General features: G+C 46.0%; 1 protein-coding gene across 4 annotated transcripts in view; it reads right to left on the reverse strand.

Moving 5' to 3' along the window:
• Positions 1-982: 982 nt before the first annotated feature.
• Elovl5 (ELOVL fatty acid elongase 5) overlaps positions 983-14175 on the reverse strand; it is a 318923-nt gene continuing 305730 nt past the window's right edge. For all 4 annotated transcript variants that reach the window (XM_075965166.1, XM_075965165.1, XM_075965163.1 and 1 more), the window contains exons 4-8: positions 9839-9916; positions 8817-8988; positions 5750-5874; positions 4007-4141; positions 983-2877 (exon numbers count right to left, since the gene is read on the reverse strand). In XM_075965166.1, the coding sequence (XP_075821281.1) occupies positions 2734-2877; positions 4007-4141; positions 5750-5874; positions 8817-8988; positions 9839-9916 (654 nt within the window). In that variant the 3' untranslated portion in view covers positions 983-2733. The remainder of the gene's footprint in view (positions 2878-4006; positions 4142-5749; positions 5875-8816; positions 8989-9838; positions 9917-14175) is intronic.

Genomic DNA, 14175 nt, shown 5'->3' on the forward strand with positions numbered 1-14175 from the left:
GACGGGAGGCCAGGAAGAAAGGATCAAGGAGTGTGTTCAGAGCTGGAATCTCTAGTGGGGGGGGGCAGGAGGAGCTGGATTGGGGGACACTGCTTTATCTCATGGGGTCCTTCCTCGTGGGAAGTGGGATGGCAATCCTTGGTTGTCCACTTGACTACATCTGGACTTAACTAAAACCCAACTGGCTGGACACACCAGTGAGGGATTTTCTTTCTTAAATCATTCGGGGACTGGAGAGATGACCCAGTGGTTAAGAGCACTGGCTGTTCTTGCAGAAGTTCTGAGTTTAAATCCCAGCACCCCATGGTGTCTCACAACCATCTGCAACTCTAGTTCCAGAAGCACCAACACTTCCGACTTGATTGGACACATGCTACATATGTGTGTGTGTGTGTGTGTGTGTGTGTGTATATAGGCAAAACACACATACACATAAAATAAATCTAAATTTTTTTTAAAAAGTTGAATTAAATAATTTGAAGTGGGAAGACCTACTTCTAATATGGATCTTTGGGGTGGAAAGATCATTTTTAATCTGGGCCACACTTTTTGCTGGCGCCCTATAAAAAGGACACAGAAAAAGGCAGCTCTCTTCTCTTTGCCTGCTTGCTCTCACTCTGGTTAGCAAATCCATTTCTTCACTGACATTAGGTCCTACTGCTTTGGGGTTCCAGTACACACTGAAGAGCAGCTGGGATATCCAGCTTCATGGGCTCAACAACTACTGGCTTCTGGGTCTTCCATTTGTAGACAGCCATTGTTGGGCTAGATGGACCTCAGCTTGTAAGCCAGTCTAATCAATCTAAAATACAGATGTATGTATGCATCCTTCTGTAAGTTCTGTCCCTCTGGAGAGCCCTAATACAGCCACTGTCACCCGGCGTTACTCACACCCACTCCCTAAGTTCCTATACAGGGATAGAGTCGACCAACCTCCCGTCTTTCGGAACGGGCTGCCCATCGAACAATGAAAACACGGAACTGGTAATCAAAAATGTTTTAATGATTAATGTTTAGACATTATTAACAGTGTGGGTATATCCAGATGAGCTAAGCACACTTCGACAGCACACTATTGAATGTTATAGTCTTTGTACTGAAATACGTAAAGACACCTGCAAACTGGTACCTAGGATGAAGACACACACAAATATACACACTCTACATTTGATAAATGTAAACAGATGCTGCAACTCCTTCCAAACAGAAAACCCACAAGACTAATTAGGACCAATTGGCTCTTTATAATATGAATGTGCAAAATTAAAGCATGGTAAACTGATATTTACATAAATATCAAACCCACAATTAGTTTATACATTGTCAATCATCTGCTAAGATGTGTTGTGAGTGGTTCCATGAATTTCTTTTTTCAATGCAGAAGATATTCAAAGGCTAAACTTTCAACACCTCAAAAAAAATGGCACACCTAAGAGTCCCCATCTGTATGACCACTGCCTCAGGTGCACGAGACACGATTTTAAGATAAGCAGTCTGTTACTTTTAAACAAGCGCTTTAAACCAATCTTTAGATGCTAAGCAGAAAAAAAAAAATTACAGACGCTGCCAAGCTTTACACTGAATAAGCAATCACTCCCCAGATGCCCGTTCCTTCATGCTCTAGCTATGTCTTTAATTTTACCTCAAAATACTTAAGGTGCTTCCAGGTCTCGTGGTGAATTAGGCACATTTAAAAAGGAAGTATACGTCAAAATAGCACTACAGAAAAACAATACAAAATTTGGACCCAGGTAACCAGTTCCCCATCGTCGGTACATGTGACTGTCACGTAATGAACATCTATCTAGTCATCCTTCCTGAAAGGTATTTCTCCTCTTTCCAAACGGCGGGAAGTAGAGTGGACTTCTGTCTCCTGCATATAAACACTCAGCACTTCAGAAGTGTAAAGTGGCCTGCTCACCCTCCTCTAGTCACCCTGACTCAGGAGGGGGAGTGGGGGGACCCACAAGAGATATGTAAGTGTCTCAAGACATCTTTGGACCCTTTCCCCACCTCTTTAAACACACTAATAGTGGCACTCAAAATAAAAAAATAAGATCTCTTAAAAAGTTAAATTGACTGTCCCACTAGGCTTGGGCCTGTTGATGAAAAGCCACCGTTATAAAACCGAAGGTGCCGTCAGATTCTGCATCTCCAGGACACTTGAGTCACACAGCGTACTCTAGCTTCAGAAATCACAGATTTGCTTTTTTTTTTTCCTAAACAGAGCTATTACAAATGAATACAAAGTTGAAACATACCCTAATTAAACTACTAAGCTTTGGGCCCTGCTTTTTTTTTTTTTTAAGTCTTAAGGCATGTGTGTTTTTCTACTGTTAACAACATTGTACAAATTTACATTCACAATCACATGCATGGTCTACACTTAAAAAAAAAAAAAGTTTGGGTTACAGTGTTTTAAATTGTGAACCACAATTCAGCACCTATCGTGTTAGAACTAATAAGGCAACAGCAGTGTCGTATACTACAATAACACTCCCTTTCCACAGTCTAGCGCAGGGGTCGAGGAGAGCCCAGAAATGTGAGAGGTTGTTTGCCTACTTGTATAATCTGTATACATATTCTAGGGACTTTGAACTGATGAGAAAGGTCCTACGGAAATCACACTACAGTAGGCCAGACTAGTGACAGCAGCTGTTACGAGCGTCAGGGCACAACTCATACTGTGCTTACAATCACACGCCGTGGTCTGCAGGGTTCGGCTCTGCCGTGTCAATCCTTCCTCTGCTTCCTCTGCTTCGCGCTGCCTTCCAGGGAAGTGAAGCTGTTGCTGTGTCCATTGACGGCAGCCATGGACCCGTTCTGGTGGCCCTTCAGGTGCTCCTTCGCCCGAGAGGCCCCTTTCTTGCTGTAAGTCTGAAATGGACAAGGCAGGTGAGTGCCGGCTAACCAGGAGAACCGTACCAGGCTGCACCTAACGAGGCCTGCTTTCCTTATCTGATAAATCTGATCAAGTAATTCGTATGCTCAAATAACCACTTTCTACTGCAATCACACTTCCGTGTTTTGTTTTTTTAGGGTTAGCTTATAAATTCTCTGACTCCTAGGCCACAAGAGAAACATTTATATAGAATACATTTATATATACATTTATAAAAACATTTATATATAAACATTTATAACAATACAGAATTAATGTCCATTCTGCTTCGCCTCACAGGATCTAGATGGTGGAGCAATGGGCTGTGACTAAATTGGCTTCTCCCACTGGATAGTAGCTCCTCTAACACACAAGCCATTGCTTGCCATTAATTCTTTTTTCTTATTGCCCCAGCTCCTACCTCAGCTCTCTTGTACTGAGTACTATGCTGCTAGAAACAGCTAAAAAAAGGTCCTATAGTCAGGGCCCAGCACACCAGGAGTCACCAAGTCACAGGCACAGAAGAGAAACAGTGGCTGAGCCTCCACGGGGCTGTTCCACACTACTGGCCTCTCCTCAGGACCCATTTCCTTTGCCCTTCCTCCTGACGTCCTGCCCAGGTCAGTGGGGACTGAAGCCACTTGGCACTGGCCACAGAAGCAGGAGAATCATCAGTGTGTGCCAGGTGGTCAGACGCCCAAGAGACAGTCTGTGAACACAAACCTCTACCTCATCCTGTGACCAAACTCAAGCCCCGAACTTGAGCAGTGGGCATGTAGGAAGAGTGGGACAAAATGGCAGGTTTCAATTCCATCAGAGGACTTTGATGGAAATGTCACTTAGCTCTCTAATAAGCAGGGCAGTGGGGCTGAGACTTATGACTGAAAAATCACCTCTTTATGTCTCTGCACTAGGCCAGAGGGCATGAAAAAAAGCACCCCGCTAAACGTGGCATTTCCCACCTGAGTCCCAAGATGCCCAAGTCTCGGTATCGAGATCAAAGTGGGCAGTTCCTCCATCCCTACAAAGGTTCCTGCAGAGCACAGGGCCAGCACCCAGCGGTGGCTCCACACAGCCCTACTGAGAAAGGCTGAAGGTCAGGGGTCAGCTCAGGGTGAGATTTACCTGAATATAGAAGTTTGTGAAGAGCGTGATCAGGGAGATCATGTATCCGATCTGGAAATACAACCACCCGAGGGGGAAGCTACACGGCCAGATGAGTCCGCAGCTCGTCTGAATGATTGTCAGCAAAAACTGGACCTGGAGGAGCAAGGCCAGTGCTGAGCAGTAGCAGAGAACACACGGGTTCCAGCCGGGGGACTGGGATCAGAGCACCCAGCCAAGTTTTGGAGCCAGCATTTGCTGGCCTTCGATAACACCTTTGATCCTAACCCCTGTACGTCTGTCTCCCCTCTCTCCTCAAAGCTATTAAAACACCTTTCTCCAAAATTGTGACTCAGCACAAAGAGATACCAGAGAGAGGAGTGAGCAGTGTGTTTTAAGGGTCACTGATTGCATGTGTCACACGTGATCTGACTGACACACTTCCTACTCCGGATGTGTTCACTCTGACGTGGTGAAAGTTTCATGAAAACTCTTCTTGGCCACAATGCTAGTTCTGTAGCAGACTTCTGATGGGCAACCTTGAAAAACAGGTGGGCCTGCACAGAGACACGCTGCAAACGTGTTAAAGACACGTGACGACTAAAGCACCCCCAGGAGGAACAACAGGAAGGAGGCCAGCCCAGGGATATCTCAGAAATCCCACCAGCTCTGTTTCCCTCTATTTCTTCAGGCTAGTCCCCGGAGGAAAAAACGGAGCTACGCAGACGACACAGAGCCCAGCAGGGCGTCAAGGCCCAAACGTGTTCTTCCACATTCTGTCTGCCAGAGCTGTGACTAGGCATAGCTATATCTCTGCATCCTTCCGTCTCTGCTACCAGAGGAGGCCAGAGAACAATTACCCTTTCTCACAGGTGAGAAAAAGATTAACAAGGACCTCCGAGCAGCTGGCAGAGGTGATAATGAAACACCAAACGCAGAAGGAGCTCAAGCTTCTCAGATTGTTATTTTTAAATTTTGAAAAATCAAGATTGATTCAGGGGGAATCTAAATTAGATTCATTTGGAACAAAGGGATGTGGCAAGCCTGGACTGGAGGGCTCAGTTCCTGTCCCTGCAGCCGGCCTTAGCCTCCTGCCTCAATGTGTTCACCTACAAAAGGGAGAGACCATTTACTTAGCATGAGTGCTTGACATCCAGAACAAAACATGCCCGTGTGGAGACACAGTAGCATTACTAATTAGCTCAGGAAGCTTTCATGAGGGGAAGGACGGTGTACCTGTGATATACCGACAACTGGCCACAGCTCAAGAAAGAATGGTGTGAAGGATCATAGACCAGACCGTTACTGGCCTGCTTCTGCCAGGGCCCATCACGCAGGGTGCTCCTGCTCCAGGGGGCCAGAGTCATCACCTTGAACCTCAGCCAATAGGCTCACTGTCTAGGAAGCTGCAAGGGCTCTGATCTCAGCACCTTGGAAGGGCTCCCTGAAATTCTTGGCAACACAGATAAGCAGCTCTCATCTTCGTTTTGGAAATGAGAGAGCATACACAGGTATACGTGTGCACACTATGTGTGCTTATATACACACGAGTAAAAACTAAGACTGACCTGAAGGCGGGAGCTCAAGACTCGAGGCATCCCCAGTCCAGAGCAGTCTCCCCGTCCTCTAGAAACAAGAGCATCCCTGAACCTGCCTATGACAACCTGAACTGCATCAACTGGATTCAATTAAACAACAGTATGGCCTGGAAAGGACTGTGTCCAGCAGGGAGCCAGTTCTGGGCACAGGGGCGAAGTTACTCACCAGCTGCCCCTGAGTGATGTATTTTTTCCACCAGAGGTAGGGACGTATGGAAGGAACAGAGGACAAACCATAGTACGAGTACATGAGGACATGGATGAAGGTGTTGAGTGTCGCACCGAAATAAGCTGCAAGAGCAAGGGGGAGGGTGCGTTAGAGGTCTGTAAGGAAGAGGTGGGGGAAATCCAAGACACTTTTGGAGGCAGAGAAATTCCTCTCGACAGAGGGCAACAAACACCGTAGCTATACGGACTAATCGGACGTGTAATGAAAAGTCACTTTCCACTTGGGAGGGCCCATGACTACTTGTGCCCCAGACCTGGCACCTGCATGCGTGGCTGGCAGACCAGGAGGCAGATTTCTCCTCCCAGAGGCCTACGATGTACCATTCTGAAGACCAGGCAAGGATAAGCAATGGACAGAATGTTCTAAGAAGGCTGTTTCCATTCTTTTGCTGAGGTCTGGAGACTCTGAAGTTATGATTACTCCCCAGGACTACAGTTAGGGTTTTATTAACAGAGAATCTACAGCCAGTTCCTTCAAGATGAAAGATCTATTTTATCACAATTTCCAACTTTTAGTACAATATCATTTTTTTTTAATACTTTCAGCATCAACAGTAAATAATGAACCAAAACTCCCTGCTCCTTTCAGACACACGGGGTTATATTAGTAGGAGTTTCTCCTGGCTATGACAGAAACTGGTCCTATAGCCTTGCATAGGTCGTGTATACTCTCTAGTTTTCAACGGGCCAGGTGGGGCTAGCTGTCCTGAGATACCTTGAAATGTAAAATATTCTTCAAATGTAATCAATAGAGGGCTGTCCCTAGCAGACTTCGGGAAGCTTATCCGCAGGTGATGAGGGAGAAACACTAGCTCAAGAGTGTGTGAGCTCAACCCTCCCTTCTAGGTCTCACTCCTCTCCCAAGTCCAAAGGCACTGCATTTAGGAAATCTTTTCTCGTTATAAACCAAAGGGAGCCGTCAGTCTCGGTGGGCAGAGTTCATCAGCAACCATGTTGGGGGGCAGGGAGTGACCCATGAATGTCTCGCTCACTGACCCACACACCTACTGTACGAGACGGATTCCATCACTTAGCAGGCACACACCTTCCACACTTAACAAAAGGGGGCTTGTGGGAGTTGGTTCTATCCTTCCACCACATGGGTGGTCTCAGGCCATCAGACCTGGCAGCAAACACCTTTACAGGCTGAATCAACTTATCTGCCCACCATTCCCCGACTTCTTACTTGAACAGATCAAGACACTGGCTGCAAGAGAAAGGTTCTGTGCCCTTCGGCTACATAAACTCATTGAAAGCAACCCAGGTCCTCTTTGCAAAGTCCTTGCCCATTTCTGTGTCTTGAAGTCACTGGTTTCCTCAGACAGGTTCAGAACTTCCGGTCTTACTTTAAAGCCTTTGACCCATTTAGGATTGATTTTTGAGTGGAGCAAGAGATCTGTGTGTCCTGTTTCAGTGATTTACTCTTGGATTTCTGGGTTTTCCAGAACCATCTATTGAAGAGGCTTGTCTTTTAATTATTTCAATTTTAAATTGGCATACAGAGTAACGGGTTTCATCGTGGAATCTTCATACATTTCTGTCAATGTGCTTTGTTCTCGTCTGTTCCCTTCCCCCTCCCTTAAGCTCTCTTCCTCCTCTCTCGTGATCCTTTTTCTACTTTTGTGATCTACATATGAACACACACAGATACAATTTTATATTTAGGTTCACGTATGATATACAACACGCGGTATTTCATTTCATTTTGATGTGAGGTAATCTTTTTCCATACGCTGAAGATGTGTCTCTGCCAAGGCGCCTTCTGAGGGGTCTAATACAGCTTTGAATCGCCAGCAGCTAGGTTGGAAAGGCTAGGCGGGACCCCCAGGCAGAGACAGGAACTCTGGGAAGGAATCAGCAAGGCAGAGACTTGCCAGGCAGACACTGAGTGAGCGAGACGCACCATGCACCATAATGAGCAGAGGCAACGATCCACGTGGCAGAACACAGATGAACAGAAATGGGTTAAATTTTTAAGAGCTAGTTGGGAAGAAGTCTAAGCTAAGGCAAGTCATTCCTATTTAATGGCAAGTCTCTGTGACACTATTTGGGAGCTGGCGGTCTAAAAAAAAGCCTGGCTACATCCAGTTGCTTCTATTTTCCTACAAATGCCATGATTTTTATCTGTATAAAATTCCACTGTGCACCATATATTTTCATCTGTGTTGGCCACCCAGGCTGGTTCCATTTGTTGGCTCTGGTGAAGAGAGCAGCAGTAACCCTGGATGTGTGTGTATCTCTGTGGTACACAGACTCGGAGTCCTTGGCTAGTTACCCAAGAGCAGTACAGCAGGATCGTAGGGCAGTTTTAGATTCCTTCTCTTGATAATTATTCTGACCAGAGCAAGACAGGCTCTCAAAGCAGTTTCAATTTGCATTTTCCTGATAGCTAAAGGACACTGAGCGCTTTTAAAAAGTATTTATCGGGCATTTGCGTTTCCTTTAATGAACTGTGTGTTGAATTCAATGGTCCATTTACTAATGAATGATTTGTGGGGTTTGGGGTTTGTCTTTTCAAAAAACAATGATGGTTTCTGCTGACACCTTTGTCAAAGCTTACGTGGTAGCTGTGTGTTTTCTGGTCTTGCAGTCTACTCTTTAGTCTATATGTCCCCTTTTTGTGCCAGTACTAAACTGCTCTTGTTACTATGGCTCTGTGGGATAATTTGGGACTGGACCTTGCTTTAACACTGCTCTTTCTGCTTAGGATTACTAAGTCTACTATATGTTACAAGAAAGTAGAAAGGAGGGGACCAAAAAGGGTTAAAGGGAACATGAGAGGGTAGTGGGAGGAGGGACAAATGAGAAAAAGTATAATGATTTGAAAATGTCACAATGAAACCCTTTACAGTGTAAACAACAACAACAATAATAATAGAAAAAGAAAAAAGCCTGAACACAAATTCAAACGCTTAATCTGGAAATTCACAGAGACAACATCTTCCCTGAGCGTCTAAGCTTCTGGTCTGTCTCTGTCACATGTCCGCAAACACCCTAGTACTTACAATGGCCACAGGGAACCCAGTTCATCACAAACCACCAGATGTTGAACATGGTGGCGTGATGGTAGACATGAAGGACTGTTATCTGGTGGTTGTTCTTGCGGAGGATGAAGAAGAAGGTGTCCATGAATTCTATGAGTTTGGAGAAGTAGTACCACCACAGGACACGGATGACCTAAAAGCAAAGGGTTTATGGTTTATAAAATCTCCAGCGCTTTTCTGGAATGTCACCTGTGACATGTCGTACACACGTATACCCAACACAAAAATAAAGCTAGGGAGTCCACTGGTTCCTGGTGCCTTCCAGAGCCTGGGCTCCAGCCACTGTTGGGCGCCTTTAATGGATGAACATGCTATCCTGGGAACCCTGAAAACAGCAGCAGGGAATGCCTTCAAAGGGCTCTGGAACTCTCGCGCACTCTTAACAAGAACAGGAAGGTGCACACCTGCAATCCCAGGACTAGGAGGCAGAAGCCAGAGAATTGAGAGGTCAGGATCATCTTTAGCCACGCAGAATTTGAAGATATAAAAGACCCTATCTCAAAGTGAAGCTAAATCCAAAGGAAAACACCAACCGGTATGTCCAGAGGTAGTGTAGGCCATGCCGAACTTTGACTGTCAGCTGAAAACTCTGGTTCTCAGAGTGGAAGCTGGATTTTATTTTTACTGTCACAACCCAGAGGGCTTATTCTATGTTATTATAAAGTCACTTACAAGAGTGACTTTAAATCTGAACGATCTCTTTTGTGTATGTCTGAAACCCAGTAAATACAATCTTCTCTCGTCAACTGCTCACAAAAGCTTCTTCAGAGAGGGAGAGGCCTAAGTTCTTCATTCTGTTTATGCCTTTTCTGTTCAAATCTTCATACCACAAACCCAGCACTTCCTTCTTTCCCTCTTCAAAATGTCAACAGAAATGATTACGATGGAGAGGGTATGGTCTTCTTCATCTTTTGTATAAGTTCTTTATTGAAAAACCAAAAACACCCAGACACACCCACCCACCCCCACCTCTTAAACAGTACCTTCATGTCTGCCTCTCCTGCGGAGTGTGTTCCCTGACAGAAGAAGCTGTAACTGCCTTCCCACACACCTGTCACCAGCTAAAACAGAGAAGAACAAGTCGTTACTGTATCAGGGCCCTGTTCAACTTCATCAGTTTGTGAAAAGTTACTTGTGGCTACACTGGCGAGTTCGCTCAAAGTAAAACAGTCATTCTAACCCTTGCTGCTTCCCCTTCATTCACTCAGGAAGGTTGAAGAGGAGCGTGAAGTCACTCCCAGGCTGCTGCCTTCACAAACTCCCTCCACCTGATGGCTCAGCCAGCACAGGCCAGTCCAAGATGTCATCCTGTCTCTTTATGCACGTTCCCTAAACCTGGACTCTCCAAACCTGAGGGCACTCTGATGGGAGTGTGCCAGTCACCGGCTATTCAGGGAATGGGGGCACAGCAATTTGGAGTTCGAACAAGTCCATAAATTGCCAGTACCAAGACCACTGGACAGGAACTACACTTTAAACACTAAGAGCAATGTAGTACACTCTTCTTATTCCTTGCCGCTTTCTGTTCTGTTGCTGGGCCATCCTCTGTACTCACAGATTCGCCATCTGCAGACAGCTGTGGCAGCACAGAAGGACCCCAGAACTGGGGTGCAAGCTTCTGGTCCTGCAGTTTTCACTGGCTCCCTTATAGAACCCGTTTCCTCACCAGCACACAGTGAGACGAGTGGCCTATGATGAGACCTTAAGATCTGCTCTAGTGGTCGGGATAAGAAGTTTATTTTAATTACTCTCTTTCCACGGTGCCCACCTGCTATGTTCCTAACACTCATGGGATGCCATTTGTCTATGAAAACCACAGCTCCAAGTGTGTTTACTTTCTTCTACAGTCTAGAACAATCTTGAGTGTTCCTGATGATCACAGAATGCCAGGTGCTGAGGCGGCATGCTTTAGGTCTCATCTCAAGCGCTTGAGTCACACAAGGACCCAGTCACCTGCTAAGTGTGTACCCCCGTCCAGCACCACCAGCAGCATCCAGGACCCTTGAGGAATGCACTCTTGAACTACCCCACCTCTTCAGAATTTAAAACCTAGATCATGGGGTCACAAATTCTTCAGACTCTAATGATGTTGCTTCAAAGTATTGTCCCCCAGCAGCAGAGCTGACGCCACCCAGGAACCTTTAACAACCTTGGGCCCTATCCTAGATCTCCTGACTCTGAAATGTATGGACAGAAAGCCTGATGTGGGGTATGTGTGTAGGAAGAGAGGAGGGGTCATAGGTTGAAGTAATGATCCTCCTGCCTCCACCTTGAGTGCTATGATTTTACCAGTATTTGAATAGGTGATTCTCACGACATGAAATCTGGAACAACTGTGGGTGCCAATGAGGCTGCATAGCATGATCACCCTGGGTGCTTTTAAAGAAATATTAATCCCTGGCCTCACCCTGACTATGAAACAGAACCTCAAGGGGCCTCTCGTAAAGTTCTCAAGAGAATTCAGTGTGTGGTTGAGACTGTAAGCTGGTGGTCTCGGGATACTGATCTCAGTGAGAGAGTGCTGGAGGGATGGGGTAACTGAGAACCAGGATCTAGGGGGCTCAAGGCCCATTGCCCTTGAGACAACTTCTCAGCCTGGTGAACATACAGATGCCTACAGTGAGCAGCAAGCTTGGATAAGGCTAGGAAGACACACGGTCGTATTTCCATCCAATTGGATGTGAGAAATAAATGCCAAGCGTGGTACGCTCGCACGGGTTCTGAGTTTAATGTCTGATGTTTCTTTTAACTTCCCTTCTGCTGTTTTCCGTTTGTAACCTTCTCCACATGAAAACATTCAGAGTTTGTAGGTCAAAGAACAGCACAGGATTCTGAATAGCGTCACACAGCGACTGAGCGCTATGGGCTGGGAAGGTCGGACAGGGAGAACTGTGGTTTTCACTGCCCGAGTGAGGGTGGACGAAATTCTCTCTAGAGGTTTTCTGTCCAAGTTTTTAATAATTTCTATGCTAGACTTCATAGCAGACCACACCCAATACTATTTTCTCTAGACCGGCACCATGAGGTAGCATCCTAGGCGTGGATGTATTTTTGATCTTACCTCATCTTTCAAGGACAGTTAAGTCCGTCATTCACAGACCTTTTAGAACTTCAAAGACTCAAGATACAAAGCCTGAGGACTGTTCCTAGGAGCCATTAAGATGGTTCACACATTTGTTTGCTGGGACATGTGTGCTTCTGCACCTGGCAAAAGTGAGCGTTTTAAGTGAGGAAACAGACTCAGAAATGACATGGGGACCTCCCTCGGCAGTTCTAGGCCCCTCTGTCTTCTGGCCTGTCTCTGGGTTCCTGACTAGTCTCTCCATGGAGGATGCTGGGGGAAATTAGACCTTTACCTATATCCAGCACTCCTTAGCAGAAATCTGATTTATAACCAACCAGAAGCCATTCTGAATCCAAAGGTACCCATTTCCTCTACAGCACAGCAGGTCACTTAGGGTGGTATTATGAATGGAGGCACATTGGTAGGTGGCTTTCAATCAGAAATCTCAGGTCCAGAGCATGAGGAAGCCTGTGAAGAAACTTTCACACCCACGCCCTTCAGAAGTGTTTTTCCTTCTTATGATCATGGACACAGCTGAAGGCACTCCCCTGTTTACGCATAAGGACCATTTGGGCACACTTGACAAATCGTTAGCACAGAGCAAACAGGCTAACCCAAAGAGGGTATGCCTGGCATCTCCTGAGTGCCAGCCCCCGCCCTCTTATACTGGAGGTCTTTTTTTTTTTAAACAGTTCATACCGTAAAAAGGGACAGGAATAAGGAGACAGAACATTACATGAGGAAGTCGGGTGCAGAGCCTTTGGGTACGGACCACGTAAGTCTGATAGGACTCTAGCCAAACGTGTGCTTTGTCTGCTTCCGGAACTTGAGAATCTACGACTAAGGTGGAAACAGGAGCCCCTGCCAGTGTCCTCTGCCTAGGTTAAAACTCTCCAGCCAACCTACTTCAGTCTTGCTTTGCAAAGCCTGGATTTAATCAAGGACTTGTAAGGCAGGGCGTGATGGTACACCTTTAATACCAGCACTTGGGAGGCAGAGGCAGGAGGATCTCTGTTATAGGACAGCCAAGTCTACAAAAAGAGACCCTATCAAGAAATAAAGAAAGGAAGGAAGAAAGGAGGGAGGGAGGTAAGGAGAGAGGGTTAGCTCTGAGGAGTCTGCAGAATCAGTTCTCAGGCCTCCTCTCTGGCAAAGGCATTCCCTCCCTCCCTCCTGGGTGAGGAAAGAGAAGGAGTTTGGACTGCGATCCCCCTCCTCTATGTGCAATCCTCCCAGGAGAGCTTTAGCTTCATTGAAGGACGTACTAGCCCCTTATAATTCCTAAGTAGAGTGTTCCGAACAAGGAACTCCAGTTGTAAGGGAACAAAATGTCACCAATTTTGGACAGCAAGCCAGCATTGTCCAACCTACAATTGTGCACCCCAACCTAAAACCACAAATGCAGTGACAACATTAGGTTGTTTTGTACTGGGGGGGGGGGTGTTAATGATTTCATGGTGTGAACTTTGTAGATGGCAAAGTCTTGTTACAATGTCAAAAGGCTGGGCACACCTAGCAGAGCTTTCTTACAAATACTGGTCTCTCCAGTTGAGCCAACTTCTCTACACCCTCCTTAAGAAGGCAGAGAGCAAAAACCCTTTTCAAAGTATTCTGGGAAACAAAATAACTTTCTCCAATCCTGTTTCCCACAATAACGTTTATCTATTTTAGGAAAGCCTGAACCAAAAGAACAAGAAGACAGTTTGGAATATACTTCTAAAGCTACTGCTCTCTGGCCACATCAGAGCCCCAGTCAAGGGAGAACTCAGAGGTGCCGAGGGAGGTGCTTAACGGCTCCCAATTACAGAGGACAGAAGGCTGCAGCGCCCTGACACACTGCATCCTCCACTTTTCCAACCGAGACCACGATTTTCAAAGTTCAAACAAAAGGCAGTACGAACTCCTGGCCACCTGGTCCAAGACAGAAACCACCCAGGTTGGATACACAGCTACATGACGCACACCCAACTCTACCAATGTCACCAACCAGGAAAGTTAAGCTTTTTTTCCCCCCTACCCCCTAGCTGTAGTTTGTATTCGAGTTCTTCCATAATCTTTAGGACACTTTGGGGAAGACACTCATCTCCTACAACCCCAGCAATGCTACTATGGGATGCTTCTCTGGGAATTCAACCAACACTTTTGTTTCAAAGTTTAAAAAGAATACATAGGTTAAATCGTATCTTCAGAAGCATGACCTCAGAGACGTAGCCAGAGGAGACTTCGTTTTGTTTTGAGACGGGGTTCCATGCACCT

Source organism: Microtus pennsylvanicus, chromosome 3 (genome assembly GCF_037038515.1).
Source record: "Microtus pennsylvanicus isolate mMicPen1 chromosome 3, mMicPen1.hap1, whole genome shotgun sequence".
NCBI lineage: Eukaryota > Metazoa > Chordata > Mammalia > Rodentia > Cricetidae > Microtus > Microtus pennsylvanicus.